Source organism: Rhamphochromis longiceps, linkage group LG13 (genome assembly GCF_057381845.1).
Source record: "Rhamphochromis longiceps isolate RC_006_pf linkage group LG13, R_longiceps_female_GT1.1, whole genome shotgun sequence".
NCBI lineage: Eukaryota > Metazoa > Chordata > Actinopteri > Cichliformes > Cichlidae > Rhamphochromis > Rhamphochromis longiceps.
Window position 1 is genome coordinate 7,747,301 of NC_140569.1, and position 19,306 is coordinate 7,766,606.

At 43.3% G+C, this 19,306-nt stretch overlaps 1 protein-coding gene across 1 annotated transcript in view; it reads left to right on the forward strand.

Annotated features, from left to right (window-relative positions):
- Positions 1 to 428: 428 nt before the first annotated feature.
- Positions 429 to 19,306, forward strand: part of LOC146655310 (contactin-associated protein-like 4) — an 84,568-nt gene continuing 65,690 nt past the window's right edge. Inside the window, exons 1-2 of the mRNA XM_085427564.1 lie at positions 429 to 534; positions 742 to 1,034. Coding sequence (XP_085283690.1) covers positions 800 to 1,034 — 235 coding nt within the window. The 5' untranslated portion in view covers positions 429 to 534; positions 742 to 799. The remainder of the gene's footprint in view (positions 535 to 741; positions 1,035 to 19,306) is intronic.

Genomic DNA, 19,306 nt, shown 5'->3' on the forward strand with positions numbered 1-19,306 from the left:
TCAAACCAAAGCCAGTGTAGTGCTAAAATCTTTAGATGTGATTACAAGAGGGCGTAAACTCATTATAATTATAATTCTTCATTGATTAAAGCTGATTGACTAAAATACTTGGAAAATAATACAGATGGTGATTAGCTTGTATGTTCAAAGTGGTTATATATTTGTGCATTGACCTTATTTTAACCAGTTTATGGTGCATATGTTGCATTTATTGCCATAAAAATATTTTCATGTATTTTTGGGACAGTTTCTGGATCTAGATTTCGCTCAGAGTAAAGATTAAAGTAACAGCGCTGAGAATCAGACCTTTAATTTGAAGTCATCCTTTAAATTCCTGTATCATCCTTCACTGTGCTGCTTTGGCTGATTTGCAGTGACTGAGTAACTGTGCTGGGGATCCCGTCACTGACCACTGGACCTGAACTGTTGGATTACACAATGACAAACAGACCGTGAGCAGGAGCCCCGAACCCAGTGGGACCTAAGATGACTCTTTTTCTCAAATGTTGCTGGAACACAATAGCCCAGCCTGCAGTGGGTTTTCCATAGTTTTCCACCAAAGGATTCAAGCACACTAGAATTTCTTTAAGTCCTCTTAATGACTAAAGTACCTTGCTTTGGCGCTGTGACATAATGAAAGCTTTCTCACTCCTCTCTCTCTCTCTCTTTTTCTCTTTCGCTCTCTCTCTCTCTGACTGTGTGCCTCTCTCCCTCACTTACTTCTTTCCCCTCACTCTGCAGAGTGCAGCCAAACAGAGAGCAGCCTTGCTTCTGGTGCTATCTCTTTGGAGCCAGGCGGATGTTGGTAAGCACGTTGGACGCAGAAGCAAAAAAATTCATCAGGGATCTGGGGAGTGAGAGAGTCTGGAGGACTGAAGTAAAGAGGAGTGGAGAGGCAGACTGTCTCCCTCCTTCCCCGTGCTTTTCTTCAGCATCGTTTCACTTCGTCATGGATCTCTGGAGTAAAACAGTCCTGGGAATTAATGCACATGTCGCCCTTATATTATTCAGCTTGTATGGGGCAGTGAAGGCTGGTGAGTAGAATGAGATGTCATGTAAAGTTGTTTTGCAGTTTGCATTAATACAAGTAGCTCATTTGCCTTGGAGTTGGAGTTTTTGAGCTCTCAGATATTTTGCATTCTGTGTGTCATCCATAAAAACTAACTTTGCTGTTTTACATGCTTTTTACAAAAACAATATCTGGATTTGGGAAAATGCACTCAAATCTTTTCATTGATTTTGTTTCGGTTAAAAGAAGGCACTGGGAACCAGTGCATGAAGCATGGGGTTGGGAAAAGCGAACAAGAAACAATTTCTTCTCCCAAACCTTATTAAGCAGTTGCCCTTGAGCAAGGCACCTGCTCCAGTGAAGCTGCATACTTTAGAAGCATGAACATTGTGAACCAGGGAAAAAAGATAAAATAAGTTGTTTTTTACTTTAATAATTCTTCATTTATTTCCTTAGTAGAATGTAGATATCAAAATGCTCAGAGTGTGAGAAAAAAGGCCTGTTTGTTTCTGAAAACTTAAACTTCAGACTAAATTCACTAAGTTTTACTATTTTCATCTTTTTCTCCCTGTTTGTGTTTTGCAAATTCTTTTGCAGTAACATGTTTCTTTTGATTTATTTCTCCCTTTTTTTGTTTTAAATCAGTTGCCATGTGTTTTTTCTGATTTGGAACTTTTGAAACACAATTGCTGATGATTTAGCAAAGCATAAAAGATCAACCGTAGGCATGAATCAAAGTATCCTGCCCTCACAAAGTGAAATATATCCCAAAATGCTTGTGTCACATAATCCCACTACACCACTGGGATCCAGATCACACACTGTTTTGATGGAAATGTTAACAGAGGGATCACTTTACATCTGAGTTGTTTGCATGTGCCACACACTGGTGTATCAGTGACAAAGCTGCTAACACAGTGGAATGAAGTGGGCAAATTTCTCCTCTCCTAGAGGTGATGGTGTATTAAACTGTATTTTGAGTCAACATGCCTGAACAAATACGATTTATTAAGCTTTTCAGAAACACCACAGGCTTCATTCGGTGGAGGCAGCATTGGACAGGCAGATAAATGGTAGATATTACTACGTCAGGCTTATATTCCCCTTGACAGACAACAGCCGCTGGACACGGAGATGTGCTGATATTATGGGCTTTGAAAGAGTGAAAAAAAGAGATAAAGAGATTTCTCTGCCTTGGAGGAAATGGTTTGGGCTGAACAAAGTGCCTACCAGAAACTATAACTAAAACAAAAGAAAATGCAGCGGTCACTCTCAAATCAATAAAGCGTACTTGTAACCCATTTCTGCACTCTCGGAAAGCAAACATACAGTACATCATCCACTTAATAATCTCCAGTGCCCAGACCTCTCTCCACATTTTATTTGACTTTGTGTTAGTGCTGAGCCAGTGCCATAGGCAAGGTCTGACTCAAGCTATTTGTCAGAGTGAACAAAGGAGGTAAAACCGTCACAAGAGGGCAGATGCTTCTGTTTCTGCAGCTGGTCACAGTGACCCTGCCGTCCACCCGCTGCTTCTCCCAAAAGTACTGAAGCAGCAATGTTCTTTTGGGAGAAGCAGCAGGTGGATGGCTGGACAAACATTTCTATGACATGACAATTCAGGCTTCAGACAGGTCTGTAATGGGCAGCCTGTTTGCCCTATGAAGACTTCTAACGAATGAAAAGGCTCAACATCAACAACAGCAGGTGTTCTGATTAGTGGGTGCCAGCAAAGATTTCAAGAGAATACATGAATTATCTCAGGTTATAATCATTAATGTTGTAGGAAGTTCTTTGATATTAGCCATATCCCATCTTATGAATTCCAAATGATACCAGTAAAAAAAAAAAAAAAAAGTGGGTATTAAAGTGTACCCACATGGGAAGTGTTGTGTGAACTGGCGTGATGACCAAACGCGGATGAAAATCAGTGACATTCTATGCCCAACTCTGAGGTAAGCAATTAAAGTAACTAAATTAAGAGCACAAGATACGAGTGATTGACACATGACAGAAGAGCATTAGAGGGTTACCTAGGCAACTGGAACCTGGAATGTGCGTTAGTAACCAATTGTCAGCTTCATAGTGATGTGAAAAAAAATTGAATCGCTACCTGTGTGAAAGCGACTTTGTGATGGTCTGCACACATGGAAGCTTTGCTTCAATCAGTCATGTCCTACAGAATAATTTGAAAGATGCTAACAATGGACATACACCCACTGGTAATTTAATGTATTAAGAATTAGCATTGTCAGGCGTCGTGTGGAGGCGAGGAAGAAGGAACCCAAACGCAGGACTCGCAGGTAGGTGCAGATTTATTATGAGGAGTGGATGAACAGAACAAAGGGAGAAAATGGCTGGCTGGCTGGACAACTGACTGGAAGGCTGAATGGCTGGCTGGCTGAACGCAGGCGGAAACGACAACAGAACATCACATGAACATCAACATCAATGACACGACAGAGAACTGGTGAAACCGAGGAACTTAAATACACAGGTTGAATGATGACAATGATTGGAAACAGGTGAGTACAGGGCTGAACATAATCTGACTAATGACACGGGAGACAAGCTGACACGGGAAAAGACAGGAAGTGAGAACATTAATGTGGCGAACCAAACTGAACATGAACAAACTGAAATCACTGGGTCAACGACCCAGGAACCCTGACAGTACCCCCCCCCCTTCAAAGGCCGGCACCCGACGGCCAAAAGAGAAAGAAAAAAAAAAAAAAAAAAAAAAAACCAGAACAGGGTGGGCGGAGGGGGCCCAGGACGGAGGGACGGAGTCCACACCAAGACAGTTCAGGTGGGCGCCCCCGCGGCCCGTGGCCGAGACGAGACAGTTCAGGTGGGCGCCCACGCGGCCCGTGGCCGAGACGAGACAGTTCAGGTGGGCGTCCACGCGGCCCGTGGCCGAGACGAGACAGTTCAGGGGGCCGACCGTGCGGACGGCAACGGCGACAGCACTGGTCCGGGGGCCGGCCGTGCGGAAGGCGACGGCGGCCACTCGGGCGAAGGCGGTCCGGGGGCCGGCCGTGCGGAAGGCGACGGCGGCCACTCGGGCGAAGAGGGTCTGTGGGCCGCCCACGACGGCGATGGCGCCCGGCCAGTGGCCCAGCCAGCGGTCTAGAAAATGGCCGTTCAGCTCCAGACCCAAACGAGGCTGGGCCAGGCGAGGCTGAAGGCACTGAGGCTGGGCCAGGCGAGGCTGAAGGCACTGAGGCTGGGCCAGGCGAGGCTGAAGGCACTGAGGCTGGGCCAGGCGAGGCTGAAGGCACTGAGGCTGGGCCAGGCGAGGCTGAAGGCACTGAGGCTGGGCCAGGCGAGGCTGAAGGCACTGAGGCTGGGCCAGGCGAGGCTGAAGGCACTGAGGCCGAAGGCACTGAGGCCGAAGGCACTGAGGCCGAAGGCACTGAGGCCGAAGGCACTGAGGCCGCAGCGGACGAAGGCTCTGAGGCCGCAGCGGACGAAGGCTCTGAGGCCGCAGCGGACGAAGGCTCTGAGGCCGCAGCGGACGAAGGCTCTGAGGCCGCAGCGGACGAAGGCTCTGAGGCCGGGCCGGGCGTGGGTGCAGCTGAGGCAGAGGCCGGGCCGGGCGTGGGTGCAGCTGAGGCAGAGGCCGGGCCGGGCGTGGGTGCAGCTGAGGCAGAGGCCGGGCCGGGCGTGGGTGCAGCTGAGGCAGAGGCCTGACCAGGCGATGCAGGCGCGGAGGCCTCTGGCCGGAGACAGGCAGGGCCAGTAGGCGCGGAGGCCCCTGGCTGAGGAGCGGCCGGGCCAGCGGGTGCGGAAACCCCTGGCTGAGAAGCAGGAAGGCTCACAGCTGGCTCTGGGTGCAGGTCCGGGGACTGGACGGGATGGTGGACAGGTGACTGGGGAACAGGAGGCGACTGGACTACAGGGCACTGGGCGGCAGACTGGACTACAGAAGAGTGGAGGACAGGTGGAGGCTGGACTACAGGTGACTGGGGGACAGGTGGAGACTGGGCTACAGGTGACTGGGGGACAGGTGGAGACTGGGCTACAGGTGGCTGAACTGACTGGAGGGCAGCAGGAGACTGGACAGCAGGTGAGGGAACTGATTGGACTAAGGAGACTGACGGATAAACAGAGGCCGGTGAGGCTAATGGCTGAGCTAAAGAGTGAGCTAGTGACGGAGATAAAATTACGGCTTGGGCTCGTAAGGCTGGTGCCTGGGCAGGGGACAGTTCAGCTAGTCTAACCAGTGATACTGCGAGGGCGTGAAAAGCTGGATCAGGAGGTGGATGAAAGGGTGAAGTAGTAGGTGGACCGGTTAGCTCTTCCAAGCCTCCAGGGAGGTCAGGCTGGGTTCTGGCTGCCCTCAGCCTGGGCGCTGGGACAGGCACAGAAGGTGGCTGGACACCAGTCACCCCCACCCGAGAAACAGGAGCGGGTGTGGAGGTAGACTGGGTCGCAGCTGCCCTCCTCCTGGGAGCTGGCACTGGTGTGGGCATAGACTGGGCCCCCATGCTGGTGGGCAATGGCTCAATAATGGGTGTGGAAATAGTGACGGTGTGTGTGTTACTGGCAGGTGTATGGGAGAATGTTCGGGTTTTCCTGCCACCACTATCTACAGTCTTTGGAGGAGCAGAGCAGAAAAACTCTTCCCAGTCCACTTCCTCCTCTAGGAGGGAAACGTCCCATGAATCAAAGACGGGTTTATTATTGGGTTGAAGTGGAGAGTCAAACGAGGGTGGAAAACAGTCGCTGGAACTCACCACCGGGAATTGCTGAAAATAGTCCATTTTATGGCGGCGTGTGCGCCGCTTTCTCCGGGAAGAGGAAGCGGCCGGGATAAACAGCTGAGCCTCTGGCGCGGTAGCCTCCGTCGAGCTGAGGTGGGAGGCGTAGCCGTTGTGCCGCGGCGATGGTGGAGGTCCGGCGGATGAGGCGGCGGGTGTGGGAGCGAGGAGCGGAGTGGCGAGAGAGGGAGTGGCCGAAGCGCGGCGTGGAACGTCCACTCTCCACGGCAAATGCTCCGGTACAGGTGAGGCAGCAGGTGGGGGAACGCGGCGTCTCCGAGGCCCGCCCAGAGCCAAGCGAGTGCCCTCGAAGACGTGCTCTCGCTCCGCGAAGAGCCGCTGTTTTCCCCTGAGCTCCTTTGCCCAACGGGAAAGCGCTGCCTCCTGCCGCTCGTAGAGGTCCGAGTCTGCTGGGTTCCAATCGTGTCTTCGTGGCACGGGTCGTGTCATTCTGTCAGGCGTCGTGTGGAGGCGAGGAAGAAGGAACCCAAACGCAGGACTCGCAGGTAGGTGCAGATTTATTATGAGGAGTGGATGAACAGAACAAAGGGAGAAAATGGCTGGCTGGCTGGACAACTGACTGGAAGGCTGAATGGCTGGCTGGCTGAACGCAGGCGGAAACGACAACAGAACATCACATGAACATCAACATCAATGACACGACAGAGAACTGGTGAAACCGAGGAACTTAAATACACAGGTTGAATGATGACAATGATTGGAAACAGGTGAGTACAGGGCTGAACATAATCTGACTAATGACACGGGAGACAAGCTGACACGGGAAAAGACAGGAAGTGAGAACATTAATGTGGCGAACCAAACTGAACATGAACAAACTGAAATCACTGGGTCAACGACCCAGGAACCCTGACAAGCATAAGTGTCCAGTTTTAACATTCTTAGGGTTTTAGGGCTGTGTACACTGATATACATTGATTGAGGAATAGTTTACAATTTTAAGTCATCCCTCTGGACCAAAGAACCACAAAGAAGAACTTTTTTTTTCCCTCCAGTGTGTTTCAATCAATTTGTGTTCACAATCTGTTTGTAATTTGCTCCTGATGAACTAAAACAGCTGCTCAGTTGGTGCCCTTGACTGTTTGTACAGTTATTTTCTGCAGATCATAGAAAGCGCAGATGCAATTTAGTGGTGGGATTTGTCCAGGATCACCAAGCTCCCTAATGAAGTTGTGGCTGTAGGAACAGCAAAGTAAAGACAGCTGATAACGAAAACTCTGAGGAAGGAGGAAAGATGAAGCTGATATAGCTAATATCTCACTAACACTGCACCTAACTGTTAACATCTTATCAGAATCATTCACATCCCAGCGTGACTAGATATCCTGTTCCAAGTCTCCCCAGTCTCACCTGAAGAAAGACAACAGTGGTTGATTTTTGACTACAGATTAAACGACATCTTGTTTGGATGATAAAAGGCCACTCACCTAAACACATTTTCCGTGTCTCCACAGGCCATTGTACAATAAAAATGACTCTCTTCTCATTAATTATGAGGCATTCATTAAATTCACATCCAACTTTCAATAACCGTTTGTTTCTCATTTCAAACCAACAGTCAAAGTGGTTCTTTTTACTCGCAGGTTACAAGTCTGCCGTAACCAACGAGAGTGAATTTTTTAACAATGACAGCAAAAAACCTTAGAGTGCTTAAGAAAGCCAACCCATGATCCTTCCCTACAGTATATATAAGAAAATTTTAAGCAAAACTTTCCCATTATATTGCTGCATAATGATGTGGTTATTACTATAGCTATGATCTTACCACGAATATGCTTTATTTATTTATTTCTCTGTCATCTATAAAATTAAAAGCTTAGGTTCTTTTTCAACCACAGCCTTCCTCTGTTACACCGTGCTTCAAAGACACGTTTTTCCGCTCCAAAATGGTCCCGCATAGGTTGTGTGAACCTGGCACATCCAGCTGAATGCACAGAACTACTTATCTCCTCCAATTATCTACACCACGTTCCTCCAAATTCACATGCTGACAAACACAGACCGCTAATGACGAGACAAAGCACGCGTCCAGACTGCTGTGTCTGTTCACACAAGACTTTAGACACCTAAAAGAGGTGCGAGGGATGTTTTTCTCTCTCTCTCTTCTTCTACGTGTCTCTAAAGTGCAACGTGGGATCATTATCTCTTCACTCAGCTGATTTTGGACTCTGTGAAATGTGTGTTTCACCCGGGGCCTAATGACAGATAATACCACTTCTCTTCTAACCTGTGTGTCTGTGCGTAGGAGCATGCATGCGCTGATGTGTGAAACGTGTGCATCCTCTGACAAGAGGATGTGTGAACATGATGAAAGCAGAGCAAAGGAATGCTAATAAGAGATGTGCCTGTGAATGCACACATGATGGCTAAAAAATGTTTACATAATGCATGAATCACCAGTCTTTCACACATACTAATAACCAAGAAGAGAGGTTTCCAAACTGAAACACATATACGGTACTTAACTGGCAGTAGGTGCTGCATCTCGTAAGAACAAAAAAGCACAAGGAAGTGTTGTCTTCTTTAAGTTCAGTTTCTTTTTATAGTTAATGTCGTGCAGGCACTTGTGGAGATTCTGGGGAAAACACAATAGAACAAGAAAAGTTTCCAGTGACCTTAAATAGATCACCTTATTTTCAGACAGGGTAAAAAACAAAAATCTGAGGATATTTCAGCCTAATAAACGTAAACATGATCAAAGGCACGGAGGCTAAAGCTTATAGAAGACTGACATTAATCTCAAGCACGGATATTTATGCCAGTAGAAGAAATTAGGAAAATATATGTACATAATTTAAAAAAACAAATGCAAAATGAACTTAAATTGCAGGAACTGAAACAGTCATATTAACGTGAAACTGGGGAGCTTGCAGGAGTGCTCACAGACATATTCAATCTGTCCTTGGCCCACGCTGTGGTACCGGCCTGCTTCAAATCCACCTCCATCGTCCCGATACCCAAAAACTCCAACCCATCTTGCCTCAATGATTACCGCCCAGTAGCACTCACCCCCATCATCACTAAGTGCTTAGAGCGACTGGTCCTAGCACACTTCAAATCCTGTCTCCCCCCCACCCTAGACCCCCACCAATTCGCATACCGCCGGAACAGGAGCACAGAGGATGCAGTCTCCATCGCAATGCACTCTGTCCTCTCACACCTGGACAACAACAACACCTACGCCAGAATGCTGTTTATAGACTTCAGTTCAGCATTCAATACAATCCACCCCTCACAACTCATCAGGAAACTGACAGACCTGGGTATCAGTTCCCTCATCTGCAAATGGTTACTGGACTTCCTGACCAACCGCCCCCAACATGTCCGGCTGGATAACCGCTGCTCATCTACCATCACAATGAACACCGGTGTACCACAAGGCTGTGTGATGAGCCCTTTCCTCTACTCCCTCTTCACCCACGACTGCAGACCTGCTGATGGTTCCAACACCATCATTAAGTTTGCAGATGACACCACGGTGATTGGCCTCATCAGTGACAACGATGAGGCCGCCTACAGGGAGGAGGTGGATCGTCTGGCTGAGTGGTGCGACAGAAACAACCTGCTGCTTAACACCGAGAAGACCAAGGAGCTCATCGTGGACTACAGGAGGAATGCTGACCCACATCCACCCATCCACATTAAGGGGACGGCTGTGGAGCGTGTGAGCAGCTTCAAGTTCCTGGGAGTCCACATCTCCGAGGATCTCACCTGGACGACCAACTGCTCCAAGCTGGTCAAGAAGGCTCACCAGCGCCTCTTCTTCTTGAGGACTCTGAGGAAGAACCACCTGTCCTCAGACATCCTGGTGAACTTCTATCGCTGCACCATCGAGAGCATCCTGACCAACTGTATAACAGTCTGGTACGGGAACTGCTCTGCCTCGGACCGGAAGGCATTGCAGAAGGTCGTGAAAACTGCCCAGCGCATCGCCGGAGCACCACTTCCTGCCATAAAAGACATCTACAGGAAGCGGTGTCTGAAAAGGGCTGGGAAAATCATCAAAGACCCCAGTCACCCATCACATGGACTCTTCACCCTCCTGCCCTCTGGGAGGCGCCACAGGAGCCTCCGGACTAAGACCACCAGGTACCGGAACAGCTTCTTCCCCACAGCTGTCAGACTCCTGAACTCTGCCTCCTGACATCTGACCCACGTTAAACTCATGGACTGAACATACACACACCCACAATGGACAACTGTACCCTCAAACACAATAATAACATGGACTGAACCACCACTCACAACCACTAGCACTTTATATAGCCTCTGTAGAAACTATCTACACCCTCACTTATCTTAACTGCACTACTGTATTACTGCTCTGTAATAATCATTCTGTACATTCGATAATCTTTAATCCTACAACTGTTTACAACTTGCATAGTTCCCATTTCTGTATAGCTGTATATCCCAGATTCTGTAAAGTTATTTATTTCATATTCTGTATAGTTTTTCATATTTATATCCTGTTCATATCCTGTACATAGCTTGTACTCACTACAGCCTGTACATACTTATAGTTATAGAATATTCACAACATACTTCATACCGTGTACATTATAACATACCATAATAGACCCATTTCTGTAATATACTCACATATCTATATTATTGCTAATATATATTGTAATATATCTATATCACTAAAGCACTTCTGGATGGATGCAAACTGCATTTCGTTGCCCTGTACCTGTGCATGTGCAATGACAATAAAGTTGAATTCTATTCTATTCTATTCTATTCTATTCTATTCTATTCTATTCTATTCTATGTGAACCTTTAGTATTTCAGCCACCTTCTACTTTAACTACAATAATTGCTTGGCAATATTGTATCGATACAGGAAAACCAAATATTGCTTTTCTATTAAATAAATTAAAATAACCTGGGAATAATATGAACAAGAGGATTCATCTCATGGATCACCATCTAATCTGCAATCATTCTCAGAGTGAGCTCAGCCAATCAGGAAGCTCTGTGAAGGTATGTCATTTCCTTGTTACCTGGAAGCAGGAGCTGAAAGTTTACCATCAGTGCTTGAGCTAAGCTACCGGTGCTAAAGCAGCTGGTCATGAATGAATCAACTTTTGAGTACTCTCTGCGGGGTTTTAAAAATGATGAAATCTTTATATCACTAGCTGAATCGCTTGTTCTTATTATCAGCATAGCAGCAATGTATTCATGTTTAATATATATTATTAGCTCACTGATACAGTCACTACCCAATTTACATATTTTATGGAGTTTCCTGATTTTCTAATGGCTAACTCGAAATTTTGAGTTATTTTCTCAAAATGTTGCCTTGTTTCAAGTTGCACAAGTTGTTCAAGTTAGTGTATGAGGTTTGACTCACTTTTGGAGCCAGCCTCAAGTGGCCACAAGAGGAAGTACAGTTTGGTCAAGCCGACATTCTTTTGTTCACAAACAGACTGAAGATGCATTTTCTGACACAGCACATTTATGTGCTCATAACATAGTCTAATGTTCAAATATGAAAAACTGATTTTAACCAAAAACCCTCGAGCACTATAGAGTGTGTGTCTGTTTTTTAAACACATTTTGGAAAATAAAATCTATTCAGTACTCTCAAGATGATTAAATTTGGTTGAAAATTGCATGAGCTGGGTAAATTAGCACCTGCCACAAGCCAAATTCCAGTAAAATATTTAAGTGGTTAGTATATTCCATTCATAAAATGAAAATCAGAAGTAATTATTTTGTCACTGGATGTTACATTTTCACATTTTATGATGTTAATTTCTCACCCTAGTCCTCAGAAAGATGTAAGCTGATGGGTTCCCAGAATGGGCATCAAATAACACCCTAGGCAGATGACCAGTACATCATAGGTCCAACACATCAAGACAGTGATTAGCAATGTGGCATCACAGCCAAAAGGTCCTGGGTTTGAATCTACAGCCCGGCTGTCCCCCATCACTGTGAATGTTGATGTTCTCCCCATCCCTGTGTGGGTTCTGTCTAGATACCATGACTTCTTCCCACAGTACAAAGACACGCACATTACATTAACTGGTGATGCCAAATTGGCTGTAGGTGTGAATATGAGTGTGAAAGTTTAGCTCAAATTCAAAACTAGGGATTTTTGTCGAATGAGCTTTAAAGAGATTTACACTAGACAAAGTGGGTAATTAATGAAATGCTGGATATGTGATTTTCCTTCAAGATTCGATTTGATTTCAGACTGTCCATTTCACATAGAATATCCAGATAAAATTTTTACTTTTCACTGTTTTGATATAAACATAAACCTGCAAATTTCATTAGTGAGGAAAGTGTTGTGCATTTCTTTACGCCTTTGATGTGATGGTGATGAATGATTCATGAGACACTGGTTTGTGACAGCAGAGATGAGAAAAGTGAGAGGAAGCTAAGGAGAACCCCTTGTCATATTTCTTCTTTAGCGTCATTTATGAAAATGTGTGTTCAGAGAAGGCGAGTCATGAATGTGAGTTGATGAAGTCAAGGCCACGTTACGGCGGCGGCACCCTTCAGAGTAAACTTGGAGCTGTCAGTCAAGAATCAGGATTTATTAACCCAGAGACAAGTAGTTAAGTGATAAAACTGACAGTCCTGTGCGGTCCATCCATCTGAGTTTGTGACACACTGATATTTGCTCAAGGCCAATGCCCCTGAATCTCTGGCTCCCTAAACACACGCTCATTTATCACAGGGTCCTGTCATCACTGTAGATCATGTGTAGCTGGTCCAAGAATCTGTCAAACTCTGCTAAGATCATTGTGTTCGGTCACCGCATTGTTGTGGGTCCTAGTTTGTATAAGAAGAGAACTTCAATTTACTGGTTGAAGATTTAAACCTTGCTGTAAAGAATCACTTGAGCAAAGTGTGAGAATCCCAACATACTAGAAGAATAAAGTGATGTTAAACCTAACTCAGGGCCAGATGTATTCTTTTCAGATTTCTAAAACTCTCAAGGATCTCAAAAGTTTGATTAGCCAGATTTAAAATCCCATCATTAGCTATGAGCGGAGTGGCTCCATAGTGTCATGGTTAATACATTCAGCTTACAAGCAAATATTCTTGTGAGCACTCCCAGCGGGGGAGGGATGTGTGTCAGGAAGGCCATCTTGCATCAAATTTGCGTGAAATCAAATATGCAGACTCATCATGTGACATTTAGAGCAAGAAAAGGAATTTCAGTGCATTCTTATTTAATTTGGACGTAAAATCAATCTTTGCACAAAAGGATATTAGACATGGTAATGAAGACAGCAAAAAACAGAAAAGTTCTCATAAAAAGATTGGAAGATTGTTCGTGAGTAAAAATCCTTTCTCCAAGGACACTGGCTTTGTTTGTTGGACCTTGATAGTTTTGCGATATAGTTTTTTCACTTAAAACATCGTTGAAGGGTAAATATGTAGGCCTCCACATTATATTTAAAAAACAAACAAACAAAAAGAAGTCTCTCTTTTTGTTTTAACTTGCTCTTTGTTAAGCTTGTGGTTAGGATTAGGAAAAAAGAAATTGGGTTAACCCCAAATAATAACCCCATGTTACAAAGGTCTATTTCTATTTTGCTACACTGCCAAGTCACACCCTGACAACTTGACCCCAAAAACAAGATTTTCACAGTTTTTGTAAAAATACTACCCTTGTGCCAATGCAGCTGTGACATTCTGCTCCAAGTCTGAGCTCATGCACTGTATCTCTCTCATTAGCTGATAGACATGTTGTACCTACATGCATTTCTTCACAGAAATTAGAATGTGGAACTCCTCAGTTACATAAAAGCCTTTCTACAGTACTTCTGGGTCATAGTTTATTATTTATAATGTACTGTTATAATACTTCTACTTGTTAGTTTTAATTAGTAAGCATGCAGTATTCCTTCTGTGTTTGGTGTTGTACGTATTTATTCTGCACGTACCGTACATTGTTTACCGGTCATTTATTACACCTGCCCTGACTGTAATGCATTAACTTTAGGTTGATTTAATGGATGTCGCTGACAGCTGAATGTCATCTCTAACATGCATATTTTACGAAGAACAGGGACAACGTAATGTATTCATAATTCAGAAATAATTTAGCTTGCCACATGTATGCTTTGTCATCCTCACATTCCTTTGGACTGCAAATCATCTTCTGCAACCTACCACACTCAGAGCTGCCACTGTAATTAGATTAGATGCAGCATCGTGGCAAATGTGAGAGCGGTTGAAATGCCAAAACATAATCTGATATTGAACACCTTGGGATAAAGCTGAGTCAAAGCTAAAACTTTGAGATGTAAGAGAAATGTATATCTGACAAGCAATTTAACGATTCAGTAAACGAGGCTGAAGAAATAGCAGAGAAAGATGAGTGTGCACCGTCAGAGTACTGAAACTTTCAGTTCCATTCATTTTATGTTACTTCACTATATAATCAGTTTGAGAATAGCATCCCAGCAGCTGGCAAAGATTCAAAGACAAAAATCTACACCAAACAGCTGAGAAAACTCCCACTGTAACTACTGTGACCCCAAATTATGAATAGGCTAAAACTTATGCATTTTACATAATAATAATTAGCTGGTGACATAAATATTTCTCACTGATTAAAATCTAGCATCATCTCATTTGAATTGTTTTCATCCTTCCCTCTCATGCATACTAATCCTTCTTCCAGAAGCAAGCAGAGAATTGTTTGTAATAATCATAAAATCTGTCAGACAGCCACGGTTATAAATGCGTCTCTCTGAGATGAGATAATGAGTAGCAAACATTGTTTCATTTAGGAAAAATCATATAAGAATATGATCAGTAACCTAATTCAGTTCAAGTTTAATGTGTAGAAAATAAGATTTCGCAGCAACACTTAAATAATTACAAATACATGCAAAATTAATTTTTTCTTCATAAATAAAAGAAAATATAACAGTTATTGTTGCATCAATGTTGCATCCTGTCATGTTGTTGGCTTTTTGGTGTATTCGTTGGCTTCTGGTTTCCATGTTTACTTTTCCTAGTTCTAGGGTCACTGCTTGCTACAGCCCATTTAATTTTAATGATATAGGTACACTAACTGGTCCCTTTGTCTGGTACCCCTGTTCAGCTGCTGGTGAACGTCCAAACCGAGCATCAAGATGGTTGAAGAAATACGATTTAAGTGACTTTGAATGTGAAATTGTTGCTGATGCCAGACAGACTTGGTTTGAAGATTTCAGAAATTGCTAATTGCTAATTGCTAATAAAAAAATATCCAATGAGCAGCACTTCTCTGAGCCAAAATGCCATGATGATGCCAAAGATCAGAGCAGAATAGCCAGACTGACAAGCTGATAGGAGGCCAAAAGCAACTCAAATAACCACTGTTACAAAGGTGTGCAGAAGATTATCTGTAAACGCACAACATGTCGAACCCTGAAGAACTACAGCAGCCGCAGAAGACCACAGCGAGTGCCAAGTGCTAAGAAAAGGAAAACTAAGGCTATAATGTGCACAGGCTCACTAAATTTGTCAATATGATCCGAACTCTCAGAGTAATGCTTCCAGTACCTTGTTGAATCAATACCATGAAAGTTAAAGTAGTTCTGAAGGCAAAGTGGGGTCCAAACTGATACTAGCAGTGATTGGTGAGTGTATATTCCAAAGATTTTCCTTGCGCTTGTTCCTTTTGTTGTTGTACTTCCTTTGTCTATCCACATGTTTACATTGTGTTCACATGCTCAAAAAATTAAGTGAACCTTCAGACATTGAATCTTATTGAATGGAATTTTAAAGTTTTAAATCTCTACTAACATATATTGTGCACTTTGTTAAAAAAAACAGGAAAAGGTCAGTGGTAACCAAAATAAGCATTAACCCTTTGAGGATTGGTTTTTAAAGGGGGGATATACTTAATTTATCCCAAATTTAGGAAATTACTAATATTATCAAGTTTTGAAGTATGTCCTCCCAACAGGAAGTCTTATATCCTCTCCTGTGTCAACAGACCTTACTAAAAATGTATTTGTGTGTAACGATGAATCCCTGCCAACTATAAAAGTGCTGATCATTAGTATATGGACTAATCTACTTGTGCATTACTAGTTCAGGAACCAATACAATGAGACACAAGAAAGAAAGGCAGATGAACGCTGTAAAATAAAATCTTTTGTTGATAGTTCTATAAACTCCTCAGGGTAGAGGCAGTAGCATGAAGCCATAATGAAGTATGGAGTTAAATATGGAGGTTAAGGCAGTTGGTGTAACTGTCATATAAGTTATGCACCCAATCTGTCTTTAACGCACAAATGTACAAAGATGAAATGGCTTCAGGTGTATAGCAACAGCTTAAGAGAAGTCCACGCTGTGCTGTCTTTGCACTGTTGTAAATTTATCTGTTGGTAAAATCCAGTTTTTGGAATTAGCCTCTTGGTTATTTTCTCAAATGGGAAATACTAAAAACTTGCAAAACGATAATAATAAAAATGTCATGCTGTGACAAAAAAAGGCTTCCTCTTCACGCATATATCATTAACTAGTAGCTCCCAGTTATTCCAGCAAATGACAGACTTAATGTGATGAGCTGAATATTCAGTATTTCAAAAATGCAAAACAGGAACCATCAACAAGCTCGGCCAGCAATGACTTGTTTTTGTTTTTTTAGTATGTTCCTTTTGATTTCTATGCCGCATTACGTGAGTAGTTGGGAGTCCAATATTTCATCAGTAATTGAAGTCTGTGACGTTTTGCATTGTTTTGCCGTATTCTGTAACCTTTCCGGCACTGAGGAACCAGGGGTTTCAGTTTTCTGTCACTGCAGATGGGATGGAAGTTAAACGTGTATGCAGAGTATTGCTCCTCTGGTACTCAAAGGATTACAGTCACCTGCACATCTCAAGTAAAGGTCTGTTTCTCACTTGAAAACATTTTCGTAATGTAGACAGCTCTCTTGATATGCTGCCAAAATCTTATTGAATCTAAATTTGGTCAGAAAATATGCTTCACCGAGCTGCTACTTTTTTCTTTGCCCTTGGCCTAAATTATATGCGAATGTGCCAAGGATTGTACCTAGGACATGCATGAGCGAACACAAGGTTTTGCAGCAGCATGAAAGACTTCTACCTGTCTTGTTCCCTAAATATTCCTGCAATGAGCACAAAGATGCTTTGATATTGTTAGAATTCTGCACCATACACAGGGGTCAGGCCCTCCCACCAGGGGAGGAAGCCACAGTTTCTGCTCAGTGCAGGAGCCCAGTGGAGATTTAATGCGTAGCGCATTTCTACATATTTCTTTTCCTTTTTCTTCTTTGATTTCTCTCTGGTCTCTGTTTTATTTTATTTGTAACCAGAATTTCCAGAACCTTATATTTGCATACTAAAGAAAAACATTGTCTCTGTGAACTTATTTTTATCTGTTACTCTTAAAGAATGAACTGCGAAAATTCCTCAGTGATTGTGGTTAATTTTTTTTTAGAATTGAAGACGTGTGTAGGATGAGTGGTGAAACATCTTCCCTAACTCAAAGAACTCCGGTTGGCTTTATTGTACACGTCAACATGTACAAGTTATTATGTGACACATCCCACAGCTGCCACAGATTTGTCAGCGGCACAACTATAATGCAATTATTGCAATCCAGCACATTCTAAAATTGCTCTACTGGACTGAAATCTGGTGACAGTGAAAACCATTTCTGTACAGTGAACTCACTCTCATGTTCAAGAAGACAGTTTAAGAGTTAGATTAAATGTTTTCCTGCTGGAAGCAGCCATCAGAAGATGGGTATATGGTCATAAAGGGATGGACATGGTTACACAACAGTACTCATTAAAACGATACCCAACTGGTACTAAAGTATACCAAGAAAATATTCCCCCCACCGTTTTACCACTACGGTGATACATGGATCCATGTTGTTTACACTAAATTCTTTGTGTAGCCTCAGTTTCCCATCAGGAATGCAACCCAGTGTGGTCTTCTGCTGCTGTAGCCCATCTGCTTCAGTGTTTGATGTGTTCATTCAAACATGCTTTTTTTCATACCTTGGATATAACAATCGATTTCATTTGATTCTCTGTTGGATTTCTGTCAGTTTGAAGCAGTCTGGGCTTTCTCCTCTCACACAACAAGTCATTTTCATCTAGAGTAAGGTCTCAAGAACTCAAGAGATGGTTGTGTAGGAAAATCAAAGCAGTTTCTGAAATACTCAGAGCACATCTGTCACCAATAACCATGCCATATTCAAAGTCACAAAAATCACCTTTCTTTCCTATTCAGATGCTCGGTTTGAACTTCAGTAGGTGGTCTTGAACATGTCTACATGCCTACATGCTTTGAGCCATATGACTGGCTAAACTGAAATTTGTGTCAGCGAGTAGTGACTGTATTTCTGAAGGTGTTACACGATCAATAGAAACAGCAATGTAACACAGTCTAACACAATATCCAGCCTCAAATATAACTCTACTTAACATCAGCATTAAGACATTATGTGTCATTGTTAGGTATTTGAAAATAAATCTACTCATGTTGCCTCTTTAAAAAAAAGAAAGAAAGATGTAATACGCTTTGCAAGATATGACTTGCCCTGGATACTGTGTTTGACAGTGAACTGAGCTACTGACCGGCAGTTTCTGAGTGGATAAGCATCCGTTTCAAACAATACCCGCATGCCAGAGGTGTTTATAACAAGGCAGGACTGGAAACATTTTTTTTAGCATTCAGTCGCAGCTCAGGAGCTATTCAATAGGCAGGCTCCTGTCTCAAGCCAGAGATACATGCTGGAATGAAGGCACGCAAGTCAGAGCAGAAGAGAGATCTCCCCGATGAAATGCCCCATTCTGCTACCTATATACACTAGCAAAAACGTGACATTACGAAGCTTATTTTTAATTAAAACACAACTGAAGACACACATACTTAATTGGGTCTGTGTAAGCGCGCCATCATGAAAAAATGCAGTCCTGAGATCCCAACTGTAGTGGGAAGTACCACAGGGATGGATTTAAGTACTTCAACAGGTGTTTAGAAGTCTGTCTTTCTCTCTTTGGACAGATTTGTCAATACAAGTAGTCCCTAGGTGCTCACAAATAGAAATATAAACATCGTAATGGGCATTGCTGCCGGTGTGATGTTACTGCAAAATGGTCTCTGGTGCACATAATTCACAGTGATCCAGAGACTCCACTATTATCTGTATAATAATTTATCACCTAGTAATTTTTTCAACATCTGCCCCTAAGCAATGCAAGCCAGCCTGGCATTGCAAAATCCGAAATAAATAATATGCCAAATGATTAAATGTTATCCCCAGAAATACTTTGCTTTTTCTTTGTATACTTTTGGTATCCTGTGATTAAAGAAAATGTAAAGGTGAGTGGACAGCTCTTTCTCTGGATGTCCGTATGTTACACCAAAACTTTAATAACTCCAATGGCAGTAAAAAAGCACAGGTGTTATTGTTTGTGGTCATGCTACGGAACTCTTACCCTGCTAATGGAAACAACTTCCTGGTATGTATTACTGAAACAAACTGTTGTATTTGCAATAAGTACTTACAA